This window comes from Lissotriton vulgaris, chromosome 7, assembly GCF_964263255.1.
Source record: "Lissotriton vulgaris chromosome 7, aLisVul1.2, whole genome shotgun sequence".
In the NCBI taxonomy this organism is placed as follows: domain Eukaryota; kingdom Metazoa; phylum Chordata; class Amphibia; order Caudata; family Salamandridae; genus Lissotriton; species Lissotriton vulgaris.
Genome location: NC_141695.1, coordinates 645,353,217 through 645,377,398, shown reverse-complemented (window position 1 = coordinate 645,377,398; position 24,182 = coordinate 645,353,217). Strand labels below are relative to the sequence as shown.

Below are 24,182 nucleotides of genomic sequence, written 5' to 3'. Positions count from 1 at the left end.
TTGGTTAATGGGAGTTTGGGGTGGGTTGGAAGCCACATGGATGGTAGCCCGCCAGGGCACCTTGGAATTAATAGGTTGGTGGGGTACTGCATGGAATGAGGAATGGCTGGGGGGAGCGGCCAGGCAGGATAGACATACAGCACCTGGGGCGGGTCCCGACAGGGGCGGTACCACTGATTACCACTGGGATGGCTGACGGGAGCAATGTTGAGGGTGGGGGGGTAAAAGCAGATACGTAAAACGACATATCAACCATGGTCCCTATGGGACGTGCACCGTGATGTTTTCCTCTTGAGTGGAGTATTATGCCGCCCGGCCTCCGGGATGCGGGTTGAATGGCTGTGTACGATCTGTGTTTTACTACTGAACGGGGGGATGTCACGAGTGAACTGGCTGACTAATTGTATCCTGTGGTTTATAACTCTGCAATAAAAATATATTTAAAAAAAAAAAAAATGTAGAGATAGTACAATATAATATATATAAATATATATACACACACATATTTACATATATATCTACATATGTGTATATATATATATATATATATATATATACATATATATATATATAAATATATATATATATATATATATATATATATATATATATATATATATATATATATATATATATATATATATATATATATATATATATATATATATTGGGTCCACAATGCGTACCAGCGCTACGCTTCTGCACTCTCCCCGAGAAACCAAAGATCACAAATTCAATCCAAAGTGCGCTTTTCCAAATTCATTTATTCATTCAATTGCAGCATCTTGATGGAACACGGAAAGCAACCAAACGCGTTTTGGCGAGGAAACTCGCCTTGGTCACGGGTAGTTTCAAAAACAATGAGCAAACAATAAATAAAGTTTCACGTGATTAAGTGACAAAATAAACAACAGACTCAATGCTTAGCTCTCGCGGCCATCTTGGAGTGGAGTATGCTTACATAGAACAAATGGCCACGAGTGTCCTTAAGTGCATTTCAACCTGTTTTTAGCATATTTATACTTATACATTCATTGTATTTTTAACGTTCACCCGTTGTGTCAAAGAAACTGTAACCAAAATTAACGCTAAACTAGCGTTTCGTATTCAGATAGCATTATAGCTAAATTAGATACTCGGAACAGTGCACAGACAAAATATCGACTCCAAAATATCGACTGGACATAATATCGAGTTTTAAATATAGACTGGACAAAATATCGACTGGACATAATATTGACTACAAAAATATCGTTTTTCAGGTAAGTGAAGTAATATCGACTGTATAAAATATAGATAGCAAAAATATCGAATTTTTAATAATATATAATATTTTATAGTGTATTTTTATGTAATAATATGTGTGAAAAGTGTGTATTAATGTTATAAAATATTTTATTAAATGAATTTTGTTTTTATAATAATTGCGTAATGTCATTCTGTAGCGGGTTGTGGGTTTATAGGGGAATAGGGTGGGAAGTAATTTAATAATAATTAATTAATATATGTTTGTAAATATTTTTAATTAATAATTAATTGATAATTAATTAATATTAATTAGTTAATTAATTAATATAATTTTGTACATATTTTGTATTAGTAATTAATTGGTAATTAATTAATTTTAGTTAATTACATTAATTAGAGTACATTTTTAATATATATAATTTTGTGTTATTGTTAAGTAATTAATTGGGAAAAAATAATATTAATTATTAAAATAATTACAGCTAATGTGCTAATATATTTACTTTATTGTTATTGTTAATTAATAATTAATTGGTAATTAAATAATATTGATAAATTTTGGGTAAAGGAGTATTTTTAGGGTTCAGGGTCAGTTTTCAGTTTTTGGCTAAAGGGGCATTTTTAGGGTTTTGGGTCAGTTTTCAGTTTTAGGGTAAAGGGGTATTTTTAGGGTTCAGGGTCAGTTTTCAGTTTTTGGGTAAAGGGGCATTTTTAGGGTTCAGGGTCAGTTTTCAGTTTTTGGGTAAAGGGGTATTTTTAGGGTTCAGGGTCAGTTTTCAGTTTTTGGGTAAAGGGGCATTTTTAGGGTTCAGGGTCAGTTTTCAGTTTCTGGGTAAAGGGGCATTTTTAGAGTTCAGGGTCAGTTTTCAGTTTTAGGGTAAAGGGGTATTTTTAGGGTTCAGGGTCAGTTTTGGGTTTTTGGGTAAAGGGGTATTTTTAGGGTTCAGGGTCAGTTTTCAGTTTTTGGGTAAAGGGGTATTTTTAGGGTTCAGGGTCAGTTTTGGGATTTTGGGTAAAGGGGTATTTTTAGGGTTCAGGGTCAGTTTTCAGTTTTTAAACGATATTTTTGCAAGTCGATAATGTCACTGTTGATACTCTTTGGAGTGGGAATAGTATTTTTTACACTTCTGGTATTGTACGGTAATATAATAGTATCTTATTTAATTATAGTATGTTATTATATATATATGTTTTTACAAATATGATTGTAAAGAATTATTTTTATTAATTTCATTTATTATTTAATTATTATAATTTAATTTAAGTATATTTTAGTAATTAAATGTTAATATTAATTTAATTAAACACTGTTTTTAACAAAGTCGATATTTTTTATAACTATATTATTGTAAACGATATTTTGTACTCGATATTTTTGTACTTACCTGTTTGTAGATACAAACTCGATATTTTGACTGTCGATATTTTGTCCACGATATTTTTGCAAGTCGATATTTTGTCCCTCGATATTATTTCAGTGATCCACTCGGAACACATTACAACTTGCTCCCTCAAGTGAGTTGTCATTTCTTATGGTCAGAAATTGACATTTGTATCTAAACCCCAGTGAGAATTTCTATTGTCTCATGTCATATATTGCTGTTCCCATCTCAAGTGAGTAAGGTTACATGAAACTGAAACATTTGGGTAAATGAAATCTCTCAGTAAATAAAGATATAAGTTATAAAGTTATAAGGTGTAGAGTCCCAAGTGAGATTATGGAAGAGTGCGTATTCTCGAACCATTCCAAATATCAATGCCTCAGTAGGATTTCTCTTCCTGTGCACCTTTACAATACCTATAATTGAAACACAGAAAAGAATAGGCCCATCAAAATCATGGTAAATTAAAGCAAACCAAGAGGCTTAGCAAAAAATATAGCAATGAGTCCACATTTAGTGAATTAAATAGTGAAACAAAATTGAACAATTCATACGGATTACTTTAAAAACAGCAGTAGGCACAGTATAGACATAGACCTCAATACATGATAAATTACTGAATTAACAAGATCACATCTTGAACAGATTTCTAGAACTAAACGAGGAGTACAACCTGTATACTAGTCCCCTAAGTGCCATTTCATTTCTTCCTCAGAGTTCAAGCCTCTGGGAATCAGGGTGTCTAGCTCAAGAATATACCTGTTCTCCATTTGTCTTAGCTTGCGGATTTTGTCACCACCTCTTTTCATGGCAGGGAGTTTGTCAATTATGAAAAACTTCAACAAATTTCTGTTGCTTTTGTGCAGTTCTTCGAAGTGACGTGCAATTGGTGAATTCTGGTCTTTGTTGTCAATGGATCTCATGTGTTCCAGGACACGTTTTTTTCGCTGGGAACATGGTGCTCCCTACGTACTTCCTGGCACACGGACATGTCAAGACATACACGCAGTACTTAGAAAGGCATGTCAGATGTTTATTGATAGTTTTTTCGACTGCCTCGACAGGGAAGAAGACTCTTTTGACATTCTGACTAAACCTGCAGGCCTTGCATTTCATGCAGGTATAGAAGCCTTTAATGTAGTTTGTTTTAGCCGAGTTCATGCTCACTTCATTCTTGCTAAGCTTATCCTTCAAGGACTGAGCTTTCCTGTAGGTCATCATGGGGTTCTCACTCAAAACATCTAATTACCTCTTTAGTTTTCACAGATTTCCAAATCTGTGAAAACTAAAGAGGTAATTAGATTTATCTCCACTTATCACTCCAGATCATGGCAGGTGCATAATACTTTTAAACGCCATTGGAACGTCCTAAGGACGGAATCTACCCTGAATTATGTTTTGAGTGAGAACCCCATGATGACCTACAGGAAAGCTCAGTCCTTGAAGGATAAGCTTAGCAAGAATGAAGTGAGCATGAACTCGGCTAAAACAAATGACATTAAAGGCTTCTATACCTGCATGAAATGCAAGGCCTGCAGGTTTAGTCAGAATGTCAAAAGAATCTTCTTCCCTGTCGAGGCAGTCGAAAAAACTATCAATAAACATCTGACATGCCTTTCTGAGTACTGCGTGTATGTCATGACATGTCCGTGTGCCAAGAAGTACGTAGGGAGCACCATGTTCCCAGCGAAAAAACGTGTCCTGGAACACATGAGATCCATTGACAACAAAGACCAGAATTCACCAATTGCACGTCACTTCGAAGACCTGCACAAAAGCAACAGAAATTTGTTGAAGTTTTTCGTAATTGACAAACTCCCTGCCATGAAAAGAGGTGGTGACAAAATCCGCAAGCTAAGACAAATGGAGAACAGGTATATTCTTGAGCTAGACACCCTGATTCCCAGAGGCTTGAACTCTGAGGAAGAAATGAAATGGCACTTAGGGGACTAGTATACAGGTTCTACTCCTCGTTTAGTTCTGGAAATCTGTTCAAGATGTGATCTTGTTAATTCAGTAATTTATCATGTATTGAGGTCTAAGTCTATACTGTGCCTACTGCTGTTTTTAAAGTAATCCGTATGAATTGTTCAATTTTGTTTCACTATTTAATTCACTAGTTGTCGACTCATTGCTATATTTTTTTGCTAAGCCTCTTGGTTTGCTTTAATTTACCATGATTTTGATGGGCCTATTCTTTTCTGTGTTTCAACTATAGGTATTGTAAAGGTGCACAGGAAGAGAAATCCTACTGAGGCATTGATATTTGGAATGGTTCGAGAATACGCACTCTTCCATAATCTCACTTGGGACTCTACACCTTATAACTTTATAACTTATATCTTTATTTACCGAAAGATTTCATTTACCCAAATGTTTCAGTTTCATGTAACCTTACTCACTTGAGATGGGAACAGCAATATATGACATGAGACAATAGAAATTCTCACTGGGTTTTAGATACAAATGTCAATTTCTGACCATAAGAAATGACAACTCACTTGAGGGAGCAAGTTGTAATGTGTTCCGAGTATCTAATTTAGCTATAATGCTATCTGAATACGAAACGCTAGTTTAGCGTTAATTTTGGTTACAGTTTCTTTGACACAACGGGTGAACGTTAAAAATACAATGAATGTATAAGTATAAATATGCTAAAAACAGGTTGAAATGCACTTAAGGACACTCGTGGCCATTTGTTCTATGTAAGCATACTCCACTCCAAGATGGCCGAGAGAGCTAAGCATTGAGTCTGTTGTTTATTTTGTCACTTAATCACGTGAAACTTTATTTATTGTTTGCTCATTGTTTTTTAAACTACCCGTGACCAAGGCGAGTTTCCTCGCCGAAACGCGTTGGGTTGCTTTCCGTGTTCCATCACGATGCTGCAATTGAATGAATAAATGAATTTGGAAAAGCGCACTTTGGATTGAATTTGTGATGCTTGGTTTCTCGAGGAGAGTGCAGAAGCGTAGCGCTGCTACGCATTGTGGACCCAATATATTTACACAGGGTTACCTTTGCCCCTGAACTGCACCGCTGTCTTGGTGTCCTGGCGTTGCGAAGGATGTGGACCTGAATATATATATATATATATATATATATATATATATATATATATATATATATATATATATATATATATATATATATATATATATATATATATATATATATATATATATCCTTCACCAAACAGAAAATAATGTCTGCACTCGTCCAATTGCTCAAATTAGGGTTTTATTCAAGAGAAAAGAACGCAAATACAGGAGAGATGAACAAGACTACTCATGTGGCAGAATTCTTACATTTGCAAAGAAATTCGAACAAATAAATCTTCAATTGAAATCACAACCTCAAACTGAAACCCCAAATACCACTTTGAGCGAATCAGATACTGATTGGAGCGAAAACGAAGACCAGGAAACCACAGAAACAAAGACACCTTTTTTAGAAGAGGTGAAAATGGTCTATTTAGAGCAACAGCAAACAAGGGGAAGAGGTCGAGGGAGAGGGAGAGGAAGAGGCCAGAAACAACAATTTACAAAACAAAAAGGAAGGGGCCAACAAAGTCAGAAAAAAAACGAAGGAAAACCAGAAGAGGCTCCGGAAAAAACAAAGGGATGCACCCTACGAAACCGAGTCACGAACAAATAGTAGCCAATGGAGAACCAGATCCTTATTTGATAATAAACCTATCCAAACATGTCTTAACAAGAGCTGAGGAAAGTCTACTAAACAAAGGGCTTACATTCTGCCCGGAAAAACACTTTGATCCGGTAGAAACAAAAATCAATCTGTATAAGTACACACGTAAACTCAAACTGGCGAAATTCTTTAAAAAGCAAAATATCCAAACAAATAATGAATCAAGCGTGAACGACAATGTTGAGAATGAAAAACACATAATCATTGCTGAAATTCCTGCCATGCGAACAGCCTTTGAATTAGAGAATGAAACGGATGATTTGACATTAACTGACAGCCAAATACTATCTAACATGGGACAGGTCACAAATCAACATCTCAAAACTACATTTAAGAAACAAACAAGATTTTGGCCTATGTTACACCCTGGAAACAAAATTGATATTTTTTTTGATCTGGTGAATGCTGACCTAAATAAAAAATGCAAAAGACCAAACACTAAGGAAAAAATGAAAATATGTCAATTCTGGAAAGAAAAGCATTACGATCTTTGATGGAAAATGAATCACTTGAAATCAAACCAGCCGATAAGGGTGGAAATATAGTCCTAATGGATAAATCTGACTATATACAAGAAGCTATGTGTCAACTCAATGAAATTAAAAACTATGAGAGATTAAAAAAGAATCTGATCAATGATTTGATCGCTGAACTTAATATCAAATTGACCAAATGGGAAAATCTAGGACTATTGACCAACCAGGAAGTACAATTTCTGACCAATGAGGATCCTGTAATGCCTACTATGTACTTTCTGCCGAAAGTGCATAAAACACTTAGGAAACCACCAGGCAGGCCCATAATAGCAAGTTGTGGTTCATTGTATGAAAATCTTTCTATCTACGTGGATTACTTTCTGGCACCCATAGTCCCCACATTAACATCGTATCTTAAAGATACAGGAGACTTCCTACGTAACTTGATGAACATTGCTTGGGTCGATGGATATAAACTGGCTACCATCGATGTAGTCTCCTTGTACACTTCCATAACTCACGAAATGGGACTTACTGCCATGGATTTTTTCCTCAAACAGAAACCATTGGAAGAACTCCAACATTGGCAAATGATCAAAGAAATGACGGAGCTATGCCTTAATAAAAATGTCTTTCTTTTTAATAAAATACATTATGCCCAAAGATGCGGAACGGCTATGGGCGTGGCTTTTTCACCGAGCTACGCTAACCTTGCAATGGGCTACTGGGCAAGAACAATAGCTTGGGACGAAGAGAATGACCTCCACACGTCAAAGATTGTACTTTGGCTCCCTTTTATCGACGATTTATTCCTGATCTGGAATGGTACCGAAATTGAATTCTCCGAATATTTGAATAAATTGAACAACAATGATCTGGGACTGAAATTTACATCAGCTATCAGCGATAAAGAGATTGTGTTCTTAGATACAAAGGTATACATAGAAAAGGGACAATTGGAAACTACTGTTCATAGAAAAAGTACAGCGACCAACAGGGTTTTACATGGAGATAACGTTCATCCTACAACCCTAAAAAAGAGTATACCTTACGGGGAATTCATTCGCATGAAAAGAAATTGCTCGAATCCAGAAGAAATGAATCAAAAATACAAGGAGACCACAAAAAGATTCCTTAAGCGAGGATACAACTATAAAGATATTAAAAAAGGAGAACTAAAAGCTAGAAACCTAAGCAGAACACAAACTCTGATCGATAAAAAGCAAGTCGAATCAACATCTAAACCAGAACCGATCAGAATGATCATGACCTACAGTAAAGAGAGTCAAAACGTAAGAAGGATTCTCAACAAATATTGGAACATCATTAAAAAAGATCCAGATATCGGTGATCAAGTAAGCGAACATCCCCTGGTAACATTTCGAAAACCGCCATCATTGCAAGACAAATTAGTGAACAGTCACTTTAAAATGAAAAAGAAAAATGACTGGCTGACCTCTAGACAGAAAGGCTTTACCAAATGTCTTCATTGTAAGGCTTGCACGGTAGGAGTGTCCCGGAAATCCTTAAAAGATCCACAAGGAAAGACCTTCAACATAGAGGATACAATAACTTGCAAAACCACACATGTGGTCTATATTCTGACTTGTGCATGTGGTAAGAATTACATTGGAATGACGATGTGTCCGTTACATAAAAGAATCCTGAAACATATCCGAGCAATTCAAAATGGGGACATGTCCTACGCCATTGCTAAACATATGTCGCTGCACATTGGAAAAACTTGGAAAGACATACGTTACAGTGGAATAGCAACTATACTTCCTAATGAAAGAGGAGGTAATCGAAAACTGCAATTGAGAAGATTAGAGTAGCGTCTAATCATACGCTTTCAAACCAAGACGCCGAGAGGATCGAATATGGATGATGAGATGTACGCACATCTCTAATGACTTTCCGATAAATGGGGACTAAGACACAAAAAAATACATATGAGAGCTCTGGAACCCATGTTATGCAGACCTGTTTGAAAATCACTTTTCTTAATATACCTTTTCGGGCACTGAGCCCAATATAATGGTTGATTGAGGATGGGACTACCTATGAAGAACTATGGCACTAAGCCAATAAATTAATGATTACAACATAGACATTATATTCGATAATTCAGTGAATAATGAACTATGTGTCGGACTAATGAATACTCAGGTTAAATGGAATTTTTCCATGCTTTAAACCGACCTTTATAAAAATCCTTGGAGGTTTGCCCTGTCCCCTGTCAAACTCTTGTATATAAATCAACAGTGATGAATAGAATACTATATATATTTGCCACCAATTCGTTCCTAAGAATTGGTGGCAAATATATATATATATATATATGTATATATATATATATATATATATATATATATATATATATATATATATATATATATATATATATATATATATATATATTTGCCACCAATTCGTTCCTAAGAAGGTGCACACGTTGAACGGTTGGTGCCAGACAGCAGGGATGAACGTGTCCCCACAATATATCCTTCACCAAACAGAAAATAATGTCTGCACTCGTCCAATTGCTCAAATTAGGGTTTTATTCAAGAGACTCAAGGAGCCCCATTCACCTACGCGTTATATATATATATATATATATATATATATATATATATATATATATATATATATATATATATATATATACATATATATATATATTGCGATCCAAGAAAGGAATTCAGGCGAGCCCACAGCAGTTGCAGCAAGTAAGTTTATTTTAGACAGAAAAGACGACATGTTTCGACCGGTCTTGGTCACATGACCCACGTCTCCAAAGTGCAGATATATATATAGGTGCATTTACACATAGTCATGTTCATAGACATAGAAAACATAGACTTTCAAAACTGTTGATGTCACAAAATGAAAGAGTTGCTTTAAAAGGTACACATATTGGTAAGCATTTGTGACTTGTTTTGAATATGTTACATCACATATTAATTAAGTGGCATGACTTTTAGAGTGCATTTTAAACAAAGGGGTACTGTTTTTACATTCATATGCTTGCATTGTTATAATATGTAAAGTACATTGATTGTAGGTAGCTCTGAATTCAGGTAGGTACAGGTGCAGTTCAGGTATAACATGTCAAGTACATTGGTTTTCCTGGTAGCTTTTGGTCGCTGTGTGTCGTAGATAGTATGTCAACGGAGGAGTGTCATCACATCCTTGAGGTTAATCTTCCTAGTGCCAGTATAGCACCTGGGTGCGCTTAATTCTTGTAGGTGACTTAGAGTTTGGATAGGTGTCCATGACTCTGGTGCTCATATCCTTATCATAACAGTGACATAGCGGAGCCGTTTGTGTGGTGCTCTCCTGTGGGATAAAAACAGACTCTGAGTGTCCAGAACAAATTGTATCGAGTTAGCTTTTTGGTTTATGTGCTGACCTACTAACTGTTGACTGAATTTGTGTGGTTTACAAAGAAACAGTACCCTAAGAATAAAAGGTGGATTGTGTGGTGAGGGAGAGGTGAGGGGTGTGTGAGTTAAAAAAAAAGGGAGAAGGAGGAGTCAGCATGTTTCAGCGATGCATAAGCAATATTACTTTAGTGGGCATGGAGAAGTTTTATAGATGACTGTACATCTCCACATCCTGGTTCATGCCATTGGGGAACTTGGTGCCTGCCTGTAGTATGAAGCGTGACTCGCGTTTCCGGAGTGCAGCAACACAATTGCCTCCTCTCGGGTTCGCACTGACACTGTCCAGAGCAAAGAATTTTGCTTTGGTCCAATATGCCTCATGTTCTCTGGTAAAGTGTCTCGCCGTGCTGTAACTGTTGTCCCTGTTGGTGATGGCCCGCCAGTGTTCGAATATGCATTTTTTCACGGCAAAGGTAGTGGACCCAATATGCCATAGGCCACAGAGACAGACAATCACATACACAACAAACTCGGTGTTGCAGTTAATTAAAAGAGGTATTTTCCATTTCGTTTTGGTTCTTTCTAGGGTAACCTCTGTGACATTTGAGCTATGCTTGCACACCTTGCAATTGCCACATTTGCGAAACCCCTTAGTCTGTTGTAGCCAGCTGGTTTTCTTACCCTGGAAGTGACTCTGTACTAGAATCTCTCTAAGGGACTCATTTCTTTCATACGTCACTGATGGTCTGACCCCTATTTCATTTCTCAAGATGGGATCTTGTCTGGGAATGTCCCATCTGTTTTTGAGAATGTTGCGGATCTGATTGGAGTGACTGTAGAATTTGGTGATGAACCTGATCTGCTGTGTGTTCCTTTCTCGTGTGCTTTTCTTGGGGTAGATACTGTCTCCAAGTGCCTGGTCCCTGCCCTTTGCTTCTACTCTGGTTTCTGCCTGGTGTAATGCCTTTCTAGAGTATCCCCTCTCCTTGAACCTGAGTTTCATGTCATTTTTGGTTTGATCGTAGGACTTCTCTGAGCTGCAGTTGCACTTAGCTCTTAAAAACTCGCTGTATGGGATGTGCCCATCTGAAACTGGGGGGGTGTGCGCTGGTGGAGTGCAAAATGGAGTTTCCTGCAGTTGCTTTTCGGAAGAGATTGATGCTTATTCTCCCTTTCTCTATCGTCAGTCTGAGGTCAAGGAAATCAATCTGTGTTTGGCTGTAGTGTCTAGTGAAGCGTAGGTTAACATGGTTGGCATTAATACAGTCAATGAACAAGTTTAGCTCACTTTCCGAGCCTTTCCACACAAAGAAAATGTCATCTATATATCTCAGCCATTTATATATATATATATAATATATATATATATATATATATTCACTGAAAAAAGCAAAGGTTACAAGGACATTATAGTTAGGCTCAGATTTCACTCCTACAAAACCATAGACATTCAGCAGTTACAGATACCTGAGCTAACTATACCTTACGCCCGTAATGCACTGCTCATGACCTCACATATTACATCACTCATTTTCAAAAAAAATATCTTTATTGATTTTTTGTTTTATTGTTCCATATTATAATTGTTCTTCTTTACATTACATATTGGATGATGATACATCTTAGTCAAAGGGAAACCAATTTACAGATCAGTTAGACACAATTGCGTATCACAGTGTTTAGATTATTGACATACAGTGCAATGGCATAATTATTTCCTATCTGGACTCTCATATGTGTAATCAACAAATGGCAAACCATATAGTGTCCTGATTACCTCTACATGATTCCGCAACATTGTGTCTAGCATACAGTATTAATTAGGCACTCCATGTATCTATACCTTTTATTATAAACAATATAGGCACATTTAACGTATACATCGCTAAAAAAGGCACAATGGAAACCCAAGAATAGTCACTTTGATCCCCAACCACAAGGCTTGACAATGGAACGGAATGAGAGAAGATGGGGGTTCACCAATAAGATATTCATTTTCCAATTAACTACTCCTAACAAGTTATTTGAAGCAAAAAGATAAAGAGGCTGTCATTAAGTTTATGATTTCCAGCATTCTTCGCCGGGCTATGCATAGGTCCCTGTATCCGTATCCCTACCGCGGGGGAGTGTCTCAAGGTAGGGCACCAATCTATGTAAATTTCTGAGGGGGCTGTAGAATGTCGGTGTGTCCCCTGACAGGCAAAGGGTGCATGTGGTCTACCACATCGAATGTCAACTACGCCACAGTGTCTAATAGGTAGCAATTCCCTTCCATTAATATCGCATCTCCTACATCCTAGGGTCACCCGCATGGATACTATGCGCACATCTGGCGAGTGGCGTCTGCATCATCAGTGCTCTCGTTGGTAAATGCTGAGAATATAGTGCCCCAGTATTGCGCTATGGGGAACCTGCGTAGCCCTGACTTTTCCTCCCTATGTAGTGCTGTGCTTTCTGCTTGGGCCCAATTCGCAAGAGATCGTTTCCATCTAATCAATTCAGGAGGGTCTGGGTGTTTCCATCGTTTAGTAAGCAGGCGCTTCGCAATTATCAACCCCAAATCTTTAAAACGTGACGTTGCTCTGTTTCTTTTGGTCCTTGCTTGTGGGACACCCCCGCGCCGCACGGCCACCAGCTGCTGCGTGTGCCCCTTGCCTGCCCTCTGCCTCGCTGCTGCCTCGTTTGCCGGCTACCGGCGCTGCGGTTGTTTTTGCCCTTGTTTTGACGCAAATTTGTGCCTGCTTGGTTTAACTCGCATTTTTCCCTTGTTTTATCGTTTATTTGTGCCTGTTTTTTGTAATTTCATTCTCCCCGTGTTTGCTCTCCTTCCTTGTTGTCCGCCTACCTCGCCGCCCTCCGCCCTCCCTTCCCGCCACCGCCGCTTGTCCCCGCCCCTTTTTTGTCTTCTGTAACCCTCCCCGCTCCCAGCTGCTCCGCCCACCCGCGCACTTGGCCTTAAATGGCGACCGTGCAACGCAGGTGAGTGTGACCCACTTGTGGGACACCCCCGCGCCGCACGGCCACCAGCTGCTGCGTGTGCCCCTTGCCTGCCCTCTGCCTCGCTGCTGCCTCGTTTGCCGGCTACCGGCGCTGCGGTTGTTTTTGCCCTTGTTTTGACGCGAATTTGTGCCTGCTTGGTTTAACTCGCATTTTTCCCTTGTTTTATCGTTTATTTGTGCCTGTTTTTTGTAATTTCATTCTCCCCGTGTTTGCTCTCCTTCCTTGTTGTCCGCCTACCTCGCCGCCCTCCGCCCTCCCTTCCCGCCACCGCCGCTTGTCCCCGCCCCTTTTTTGTCTTCTGTAACCCTCCCCGCTCCCGCCTCCCAGCTGCTCCGCCCACCCGCGCACTTCGCCTTAAATGGCGACCGTGCGAACGCGCAGCGGTCACGCGCAGCGGGTGCGCCGATTGTGCGCCGAAGGCGCGCCAAAGGTAAGCCCGTCTGCGCCCGTCTGCGACCGGATCGCGCCCAGCGCCAGGACCCCTGGACCTCGAAGATCCCGACCTACCCGCCTGACGTACTCAGCCGCCACCCTCATCGCTCTCAACACCGGCCGACTCCCAGATTGCCACCAAGCCACCCCTAGACGTACCCACGGACCTTTCAGCTGCCACGCCTGCAAGTTCTCCTGCATCCGGACCAGCCCCGCTCCAGCACCCGCCAAGTCGAACACCAGCAGCACCCACCTCAAGTGCATCCTGCTCAACACCCGCTCCGTCCACAGACACGCCATCGAACTCTGGAACCTCCTAGACGCCACAGCCCCTGACGTTGCCTTCCTCACGGAGACCTGGATGAACGCCTCTTCAGCTCCCGACATCGCCATCGCTATCCCAGAGGGCTACAAGATCGTCCGGAGGGACCGAAACGCCAACCAGATGGGAGGAGGCATCGCCATCATCCACAGGAACTCCATCCGTCTCACGACCAGCACCGACAACACCCTGGCCAGCGCCGAACACCTGCATTTCCAGATCCACACCAACCCGAACACCACCCTCAGAGGCACCCTGATCTACCGACCCCCTGGACCACGCACGCAATTCAGCGAGGACATCGCCGACTTCGTCAGCCCGCATGCCCTCCCCTCCGCTGACTACATCCTCCTGGGAGACCTCAACTTCCATCTGGAGAACAACAACGACCACAACACCAGCACCCTGCTCGACAACCTCGCCAACCTGGGACTCAAGCAACTGGTGTCCACCCCCACCCACCTCGCCGGACACACACTCGACGCCGTCTTCTCATCCAGCACAGACATCGACTTCAGCCACGCCACAGAGCTTCAATGGACGGACCACAGCTGCGTCCACTTCACCTTCAAGAGAACGACGACCCACCATCACCAGCAACAGGCCGCCCGCAGAAGCTGGAACAAGATCACAGCAGACCAGCTCGCCACCTCCCTGAGCCAGCACCCTCCTGCCAGCTCAGCGAACCCCAGCCAGGCCGCAGACAACCTCACGAAGTGGATCAGCAACTGCGCGGACGAACTCGCCCCGCTGAGGACCCCGCCTAGCAGACCCGGCAGCAAGAAGGCCCCATGGTTCACCGACGAACTCAAGAGCTCCAAGAAGAACTGCCGAGCCCTCGAGAAAGTCTGGAAAAGGGAACCGACACCGGACAACAGGACCTCCTACAAACTTGCCACCCGGAAACACCACCAGCTGATCCGCGCCGCCAAGAAAACAGCATTCAAGGACCGGTTGGACAACAACGCACACAACTGCAAGGAACTCTTCAACATCGTGAAAGAGCTTTCCAACCCCAGCGCAGGAAACAACGACATCACCCCATCACAAGACCTCTGCAACTCCCTCGCCTCATACTTCCACAACAAGATCACGGACATACACAGCAGCTTCAACAACCAACCGACGCACACCATGACCGACCAACCACCCCCCCCCACCACCACCCTCCACGCCTGGACCCCGATCAGCACCGAAGACACCATCCGCACGATGAACTCCATCCACTCCGGATCACCGACCGACCCCTGCCCTCACCACGTCTTCAACAAGGCCGACGCTGTCATCGCACCCCACCTGCGAGACATCATCAACACATCCTTCGACACCACCATCTTCCCTGAGAGCTGGAAACACGCCGAACTCAGCGCTCTACTCAAGAAACCAACAGCGGACCCCACCGACCTCAAGAATTACCGCCCCATCTCGCTTCTCCCGTTTCCAGCCAAAGTCATCGAGAAGACCGTCAACAAGCAGATGGCCGCCTTCCTCGAGACGAACGGATCCCTCGACCCATCACAGTCCGGCTTCCGAGCCAAACACAGCACCGAGACCGCCCTCATCGCCGCCACCGATGACATCCGAGCCCTGATGGACAATGGAGAAACAGCGGCCCTCATCCTCCTAGACCTCTCCGCGGCATTCGACACGGTCTGCCACCGCACCCTAGTACGGCGCCTCAGCAACATCGGAATCCAGGACAAGGCGCTGGAATGGATCATCTCCTTCCTCGACGGAAGAACACAGAGAGTCCGCCTACCACCGTACAAGTCAGAGGCCTCCGAAGTCATCTGCGGCGTCCCCCAAGGATCATCTCTGAGCCCCACCCTCTTCAACGTCTACATGAGCCCCCTCGCGGCCATCGTACGCAAACACAACCTCAGCATAATCTCCTACGCCGACGACACCCAGCTGATCCTCTCCCTGACCAACGACCCCGCCGCCGCCAGAGCCAACCTGCACGAAGGGATGAAAGAGGTAGCCGAGTGGATGACGACCAGCCGCCTGAAACTGAACTCGGACAAGATGGAGGTCCTCATCCTGGGCTCCACACCCTCCGCCTGGGACGACTCCTGGTGGCCTCCCGCCCTGGGCACCGCACCCAAACCGACAGACCATGCACGAAACCTGGGCTTCATCCTGGACTCCTCCCTCTCCATGACCAGGCAAGTCAACAACGTCTCCTCGGCGTGCTTCAACATCCTACGCATGCTACGAAAGATCTTCTGGTGGATCCCCACAGAGACCAGGAAGACCGTCACCCAGGCCCTCGTCACCAGCCGACTGGACTACGGCAACGCCCTCTACGCCGGCACCACCGCCAAGCTCCAGAAGAGACTCCAGCGGATCCAAAACGCCTCAGCCAGACTCATCCTCGACATCCCACGATCCAGCCACATCTCCGGACATCTGAGAGACCTTCACTGGCTCTCCGTCAACAAGAGAATCACATTCCGCCTCCTCACCCACGCACACAAAGCCCTACACGACCAAGGCCCGAGCTACCTCAACAGCCGAGTCAACTTCTACGCTCCCAAACGCCACCTCCGATCAGCCAACCACGCCCTCGCCGCCGTCCCCCGCATCCGAAGAGCGACTACAGGAGGAAGGTCCTTCTCCTACCTGGCCGCCAAGACCTGGAACTCCCTCCCTCCCGACCTGCGCCTGACCCAAAACCACCTCTCCTTCAGGAAGAAGCTGAAGACCTGGCTGTTCGAGCAGTAGCGGCACCCCCCCCCCCCCCCCCCAGCACCTTGAGACCCTACGGGTATGTAGCGCGCTTTATAAGTGTCACTGATTGATTGATTGATTGATTGATTGCTTAAAGCCCCCTCACATATTACTTCACTCATGACATGGTCAGTGATATCACTGATGACAATTTAAATGACATCTCAAATGACATCATCCAGTGAGTGTTAGTGTTTTCTAAAAGTTTCTGAGACTTAAAGATACATACTAAGCTACTACAAAGTTGAATAACTATACTTTGTGTACTACTAATGAGTGCTACTACTTCGAACACATTATGTGTGTGACTGTGTGCATTCCTTTTTGAGTGGTTGTCTGAGTGGCTGTATGGGTGTGTGAGTGGCTGTGCAAATAGTTGTGTGGGTGTGTGAGTAGGTGTATGAGTGATTGGGTGGGTGTGTGTGGGGGTGTGAGTGGAGGTGCGTGGTTCTATGGGTCTGTATCTGGATGTGTGAGTAGTTGTATAGGTGAGTGAGTGGTTGTGTGAGTGGCTGTATGCTTGGGTGTGTGAATGTGTGAGTGGCTGTATGGGTGGCTGTGTGACTGACTGTTTGAGTGAGTTACTGGGTGTAAAGGTTGCCATATGTGTGAGTGAGTGGAAGTTTGAGTGGGTGTTTGGTTAAGGGAGTTAGTGTGTAAGTGGCTGTATTGGAGAGTGAGTGTCTGTATGTGTGAGTGAGCAGGTATTTGAGTGGTTGTATGGGTGCGTGAATGGATATCTAAGTAGTTGCATGGGTATGTATGTGGTTAGATAAGTATGTGGGTTGTTGAATGGGGTTGTGAGTGGTTATGTTGAAAGTTTGTATGAGTGAGTGGCTGTATGGGTGAATACATGGGTGTCTGAGTAGTTGTATAGGTGAGTGAGTGGTTGTGATACGTAATGTATGGGTGAGTGAGTGTTTATGTAAGCGGCTGTATGAGTGAGTGAGTGGATATGTGAGTGACAATGGATGAGTAAGTTGGTGTGTGACTGGTTGTGTGGGTCTGTGGATCTGTGTGTGAGTTGGTGTATGAGTGGTTATAAGTAATGTTACTGACCATTTCATGAGTGATGTCATATGTGAGGTCATAAGCAGTGCATTGTGGGTATGTAAGTAATAGTTAGTTCACGTAACTATACCTGCTGACTTCCCACACAACTCTTTTCCTTTGTGCTCCCCAGTGTCAGTATGTACCCTGGGAGGGGGTGCCAAATGGCCCCTTTTCCATTGTTTTAAAAGTATTTGGTCCCATGGAGGGGGTGGCCCTTGGGTCCTGGGGGTCCGCAGGGGCCCCATTAGGCATTATTTAGCCCTGGGGAGGTGGTGGTCCCCAGCACTTATAGAACCTCAAGAGAGGGGAACCATGTGCTCCCCTAATTTTTTATAAATGTAGCCCAGGGTAGGTGGTGGTCCCTTGGGCACCAACAGCCTCAGGAGGTCGGCCCATGTGCCCCCTCCTTTTTTTAAAACTATGCCCTGGGATTTGGCCCACCCAGGGGCTTTTTCCAAAGCAAGTGCGGGAGCCTGTTTATAGAGTGGTGAGTGCCCGGAGAAGTTAATGTCCTTACTGCAAAAGAAGTTCATACTTATTAAACACTGTGTGTTCTATGCATACATCTGCGAGATGCCACCTTTAAAGGAATAGAAATCTCTTTCTTTACCCGGCTTGTACCCCTGAAGAGGGGGGTGGGGGCTTAGCTCAAGAGTCTGTCGTCAAACTAGTGGACATCAACTGACATTGACTGGTGTTATTTTGAGCTAACCTGGAAACTCTACCTTTGCCGTTTCAAAAATGAACAGAGACCTTGAGCTCTGCTTTTCATTTGAAGTGACGTACTTCCTTTACTGCAGCGTACACCTTGCAGGAGACTCAAAACCTATACCTCAGGCCCTGACATGGTTTTTTTGTAGCCTTTGAAGCTGTCATTGTAGTCATCCTTCACTCAGAGGAGTCCAAACTACAACCGATTAAGCAGTTGCTGTGTCGGCATGCTGCTCCATTATGGAGCGTGGGGGAAAAACTGTGCTCTTTTGCCAGGCTCTGAATAATCGTCGCCACCACCTGTCTGTCAGAAGGAAAGTCGATGCATTACAGACCGCTCCTTGGCGAGCACTTCGACAGCACATGGGCAGCCCCAAGGCGCGGCCGGTGAGGGTGCGGGACAACCATCAACGGAACCCGGACCCTTAAAAAGAGCAATTGTGTCAGCTTACCGGGGTGCTAAACACCACAGTTGACGTACTGTATTACAAAGCATGTTTTCGAGTACACAAATGAGAAGTGTAGGCATGTAAGAAAGTGGCTCTGTATATACTGCGCCAAAGTAAGGTACAGTGTGCATAGAGTCCACAGTCCCCAGAGGTTTGGCGGAGGTTAAAGTTAGATATAACCTTACTCTCTACAGTGGTAGCTTGGTCGAGCAGTAAGGCAGTATCAGAGGACAGTGTAAAGCATTTGTTGTACACACTCAGACAGCAAATGGTCTCACACACTCAGACAGCAAATGGTCTCACACACTCAAGAATTGAACTCTAGGCCAATAGTTTTGTATATAAAAATATATTGTTGTTTTATTTTAGAACCACGAGTAGGTATAAAAATACTTTCTCAGAATGAGATGCTAACAGTTGAATACTTTCAAATAGCAATAGACTTTTCAATGCAATAGATACAGTTGTTGTAATATGCAACACAATGATAACATTGAGCTCAATGGGAGTTTTAAGTAAAATGTAATATCAATAACTTTGTGTATGTTTTTCTTACTCAGGGCTGGATCCTGGATTCAGCCCTGGTGCATCTCCTGTAAACAGTTGAAATAAATTGTTTTTGTTGCACAGGCGATTTATAAGGAATATTTGTATGTTTCAAAAATCGACACTGGCAAAAACCAGGCAATGTTATCATATTGGGGGAAAATCAGGTTATCGGAAAATCACAGTTGTAATTACTTTTTAGGGTCAGTGCTGGGCAAAATGATCCAGCACTGGGATCTCTCCTGGTAACAGTTTTCGTTGATCGAATGATTTTTAGTGAATATTTCAAAGATTCAAACTCGACACATAGAAGAATTTCCAAGTGAAAACCAGCCAATGTTACCCTATGGAGAAAATGTGAGTTATCGGCTTTCAGGTAAGTACTCGACTGGCAGAGTTAAGGTTCTGGGGCAAGACTCAGGGGTCACCCAGGTTCAGGTAGGTACAGTTGTTACACCCTCAGCGGCACAGGGGCAGCCGGGTGCAGAGTGAGTAGGCCCAATGTTAGCCTAGGCCTTTGGTTGGTGGCTGCTGGCAGGCAGGCAACGTGGCTGTGGGAGCTGAGCTTCTGGTCACTTACATAAGGCAAGTGGGGAAGTAGAATAGAACAGATGCTGCACTTCCAGTGGCACTCGGGCGGCTGGGTGCTGGGTGCTTTTGGGCCGTCGGGCGCCCAATGTATTTCAATAGGAAAGCTGTAAGACGAAAAAAAGGCTGCAAGCTCGAGGACGGAGATTCTTCAGGTGTGACCATCACTTCGAGAGGTAAGTTGGGAAGCTGTAGGTTAGGTAGACACCCAGGAGTTGGGCTCAGGGGTCCATGGGGCGCCGGGTGCGGGGGTGTATGTTGTTGTCGGGAAATCTTACCCACTGCAGGGGTCCCTGTTAGTGAGACTGCAGGCGTCGTCAGGAGAGTCGAGGAGGGTCCTTGGGTGCTGGATTCTTGGTCACAGTCACCAGGGGGGGGCGTCCTTGTGGTCTTTGGCACGGGCCTGGCTCGGCGGGTGCAGAGTGGGCTGGATTTGCGGTTCCTGGCTGGCACCAGGAGTTGTCGATCTTTGAGCAGAACCACTGCTCGTGGGAGTCCTAGTCTTTGGATGAGCAAGTCAGTCAGGTCCTTCGGGGTTTTTGAGGGTCGACAGGCCTGTGGGGCTGGAACCAAGTCAGTTGGTATTGTCCTCTTGCTAGCAGCTGCACAGCAGGTCTTCTATGTTCTTGTTCTTCTTGGTAGTTTCAGAATCGGCATCTGAGGGAGGAAGGTTCAGGGTGCCCCTAAATACTACATTTAGGGGTGTTACAGGTAGAGAGAGGTCAGGGATTCCCCATCCTCAAGAGGGCAGCAGCCCAGAGTTGTGCTTCACCTCGCCTCCTCCCCCCTGAGGGGTGGGGTTGGCAGAAGCTGGCACACCCCCTTTCCTCACTTGGGTTTTCCCGCCAGTCTTCCCGCCAGAGTGGGGGTCAGAACCGGTGGGGACCAGTTGCTGAGTACAGCAAGTTGTGTAGAGAGGGTCACAAAAGCGGCATGTCTTTGAAGCTTCCCGTGCCCATCCTGGGGGAGGAGGCCTTGCACCTCGCCCCACGATGTGCATTGTTATAGGCCCATGAGAGCGGATGGCTCTCTACCCAGGGGTCCAGCAACATGTCTGCTGGGTGGCAGCCTAAGCAGCCTCTCAGTCAGGACGTTGGTTGTGGGTTAGGTTCAGGGGGCAACTCTAAGTTGCCCTCTGTCATACATTTTACATTAAATCCCACACTGGCATCAGTGTGCGTTTAATTTGCTGAGAAGTTTGATACCAAACTTCTCAGTCTTCAGTGTAGCCATTATGGTGCTGTAGAGTTCGTAATGCCAACCTCCCAGCACCATATACTCTTAATGGCAGCACTGCACTTACTGTGCCCAGGAATGGATCTGGGTACTGTAGGGGTTCAGGGCACATGCACCTGTACCCACACCATTGGCATAGGACACCCAGCTAAAGGGGTGACTGAGGTATGCCGGGGCAGTGTTTTGTGGGCATGGCAAACAGGGATGTGTGCCATGTCGACTCTGTGTTTTGTTCTGCACCAAGACATGCAGCCTGCAAAAGCAGTGTGTGAGTGTGTGTGTGTCAGGGCACAGGGTCTCTAAGGGTGGCACAATAAGTGCTGCAGACCTTAGAGGTCTTCCCTGGTCACCGTACCCTGGGTACCTGTGGTTCCATTTACAGGGGCTGACCTGTTGACAGAGATGCCAATTTGGTTTTGGTTTTGGGGGGAAGAACACAGGCCTTGGGTGCCTGATTGGCAGAGACCCAGGGCACATCAAGTAAAAGTGCATCAGAAATCCAGCAAAAAAGGGGAGGGGGTACTGCAACAGAAACCCACTTTCTCACAAGGCATGACTGAGAAGTTAATTTTGTACACAGGCCACGGTCCGAGAGAGGGAAAGCAACACTCGCAGCGGTTTTTCAACCTGCCACCACGTTCCCTCCCACCGTCTTAAGTCACATGCAATTGTGGACAAAGGTTTTGCACAGCTCCACTAAATTCATATATGAGATGCAAAACTGATGGAGATGGTTCTCCATTTTCATCTGAAAATGATAATATGCTCAACAGCACATGCTTTAGATAAAGTGTGTAGGACCCTGACACATGGAGGAAACACTATTTTTGAAACTTTAAAGAAAGGGCTATAAACTTCACAGCACAGCATGTGGAAAAAACATGGCAAAAATATCAAACTATTAGATTTGTATTATATCTAATATTAGTTGTCATAATACTGTCTGAAGTTAACAGTAGTGTTAGTGTTAAACTCTCTTTTACTATACCAAAACCAAAACTATTGGTTTTGTTAAAAATGGTTTTCTGGTTATGCAGCACTGACATTGTTTCTGAATTTACAATGGTAAAGTGCCACAGAAAAATACTCATAGATCAACATTAAGTGCTTATTAGCAATATATATTTGTTCTATGACACACTATGAAATGTAGGTGTGCAAAAAGAATACAATGGTCTTGACTACCCGCACCACTGCCTACTGCCAAGGGCAGAACCAGAGGCTTGAAGACGAGATATTGTGTTCATTGGTAGATGTACAAAGCAGACATACAATAAATGTGTCATTTATAAACCATATTCATACAAGTTCATTATAGCCCCTGAAGCACCTGTATGGCATGTGGAGGGTTACAGTTTTAAACCATTGCTCATACAAGATATTCAAATATTATGTAGTATGTTTTATGATATATAGTAATTTCAAACAGCCCTCATTCATCAGGCTTGTTAAAATGTGAGCGGAAAATAAATATTTAACCCTCATTGTTTTTCACTGTCTTTTTACAGTTAATGAATGGCTTCTGAAGTAATCACAATATACAGTGCCACAAGGAACCACAGCCTCGACAAAATGCGACAGTTCCATAGGAATCACTATAAACAACAGTGCAAATAACCTGCATTTTGTACGCTATATGGGAATTAACATGTGCAAACTTTCTGCAAAGAGTAACAAAAACTGCAAAGATGACAAATCAGCTTAAATTTCATTCATAGGATCTGTCTTGAAAGACAATATTTAAGTCTGATTTTTGGATAACGTTTCCTCGAGCTTATTCAGCTACATATAGAGGATTTTGAGCCTTCCAGCCATTTGACATTCTCACACAGTTGTATACGACTACATGGATTTCTGTTCTGTATGCAAGAAGTATTTGGAAAGTTCTCCATACGTTACTGTATCAATAACGGATTCTATGAATACAGAACAAAGAAGTTAACAAGGACGGCTATGCATCCTGCATTGTATTTAAGTAAAGGATATATCAAGAGATAAGTATTGAAACTATATTGCCACAGAATTAGAAAATATATTAATACTTCCCTTTTTCACAACGATATTTGTCCATTTATAGTTTTCTGATTTCTGATCGATCATTGTGTTGGATTAATGTTAACAATATCAATAAATGTGCTTAAGTTAATGTAGTACAGCTGTGCTTGATTTATTTCCATTCCTGAAAATAAGTCTACTGTGGCTGCAGTATACTTGTGTCTTTTCCTTGTGTGTTTGTTTCTCCTGACGTTCATTACATTATGTTAAAACAATTTGCAAAGCAATTTCTGTGTTTAAGGTTTTTCCTACCCCCTCAACCACACAAGACTTCGGTGCGAACAAAAACAGCTGAAATTTACTGTTGATCATCAACTCCCATTCTGTAAACTCTTACATTTAACACATCTATAAACATCACCATGCAATTTGATAGAAATATTTCCAAGTGTTGCAGTTCTGAAGAACACAATGCTCTCAAAAAGCTTATGCCATTTCTTTGTTTGTAATGGTAATCCAGTGTGTTTAGTTACTATCTTCCATGCATTTTCTGTATTTGAGCATTGGATCTAATAAATAGGTTTGGGTTTACTGAACCATTTCATATACAACACCAGTGTTTTATTCATTTTATATATATATATATTATATATATATAAGAAATCAAATTATCCAAATGATCACATTTGAAAAGGAATTGTATGAACAGGTACCTGATTGAATTGATCAATATCAGCACTTACAAAACATATTTTTATGGTTATCACAGGCTTAATTTGTGAAAAGGATTTGCCAAACAAAGAAGACATTAAAATAAAAATTGTTGAAGTTGGTGCCAAGCTTAGGACTCTGCACATGCATACAACCCTGAGGTTATAGTAAAGCTGCGCGGTCCATTAATAAAACTAAATTTAGATCAC

The 24,182-nt window shown here is 42.9% G+C and overlaps 1 protein-coding gene across 1 annotated transcript in view; it reads left to right on the top strand.

Annotated features, from left to right (window-relative positions):
• The window catches only part of CA10 (carbonic anhydrase 10 (inactive)), a 724,792-nt gene extending 700,994 nt beyond the window's left edge, over window positions 1–23,798 (top strand). The window contains exon 9 of the mRNA XM_086928760.1: window positions 22,776–23,798. Within this exon, the coding sequence (XP_086784886.1) occupies window positions 22,776–22,798 (23 nt within the window). The 3' untranslated portion in view covers window positions 22,799–23,798. The remainder of the gene's footprint in view (window positions 1–22,775) is intronic.
• Window positions 23,799–24,182: the final 384 nt, after the last annotated feature.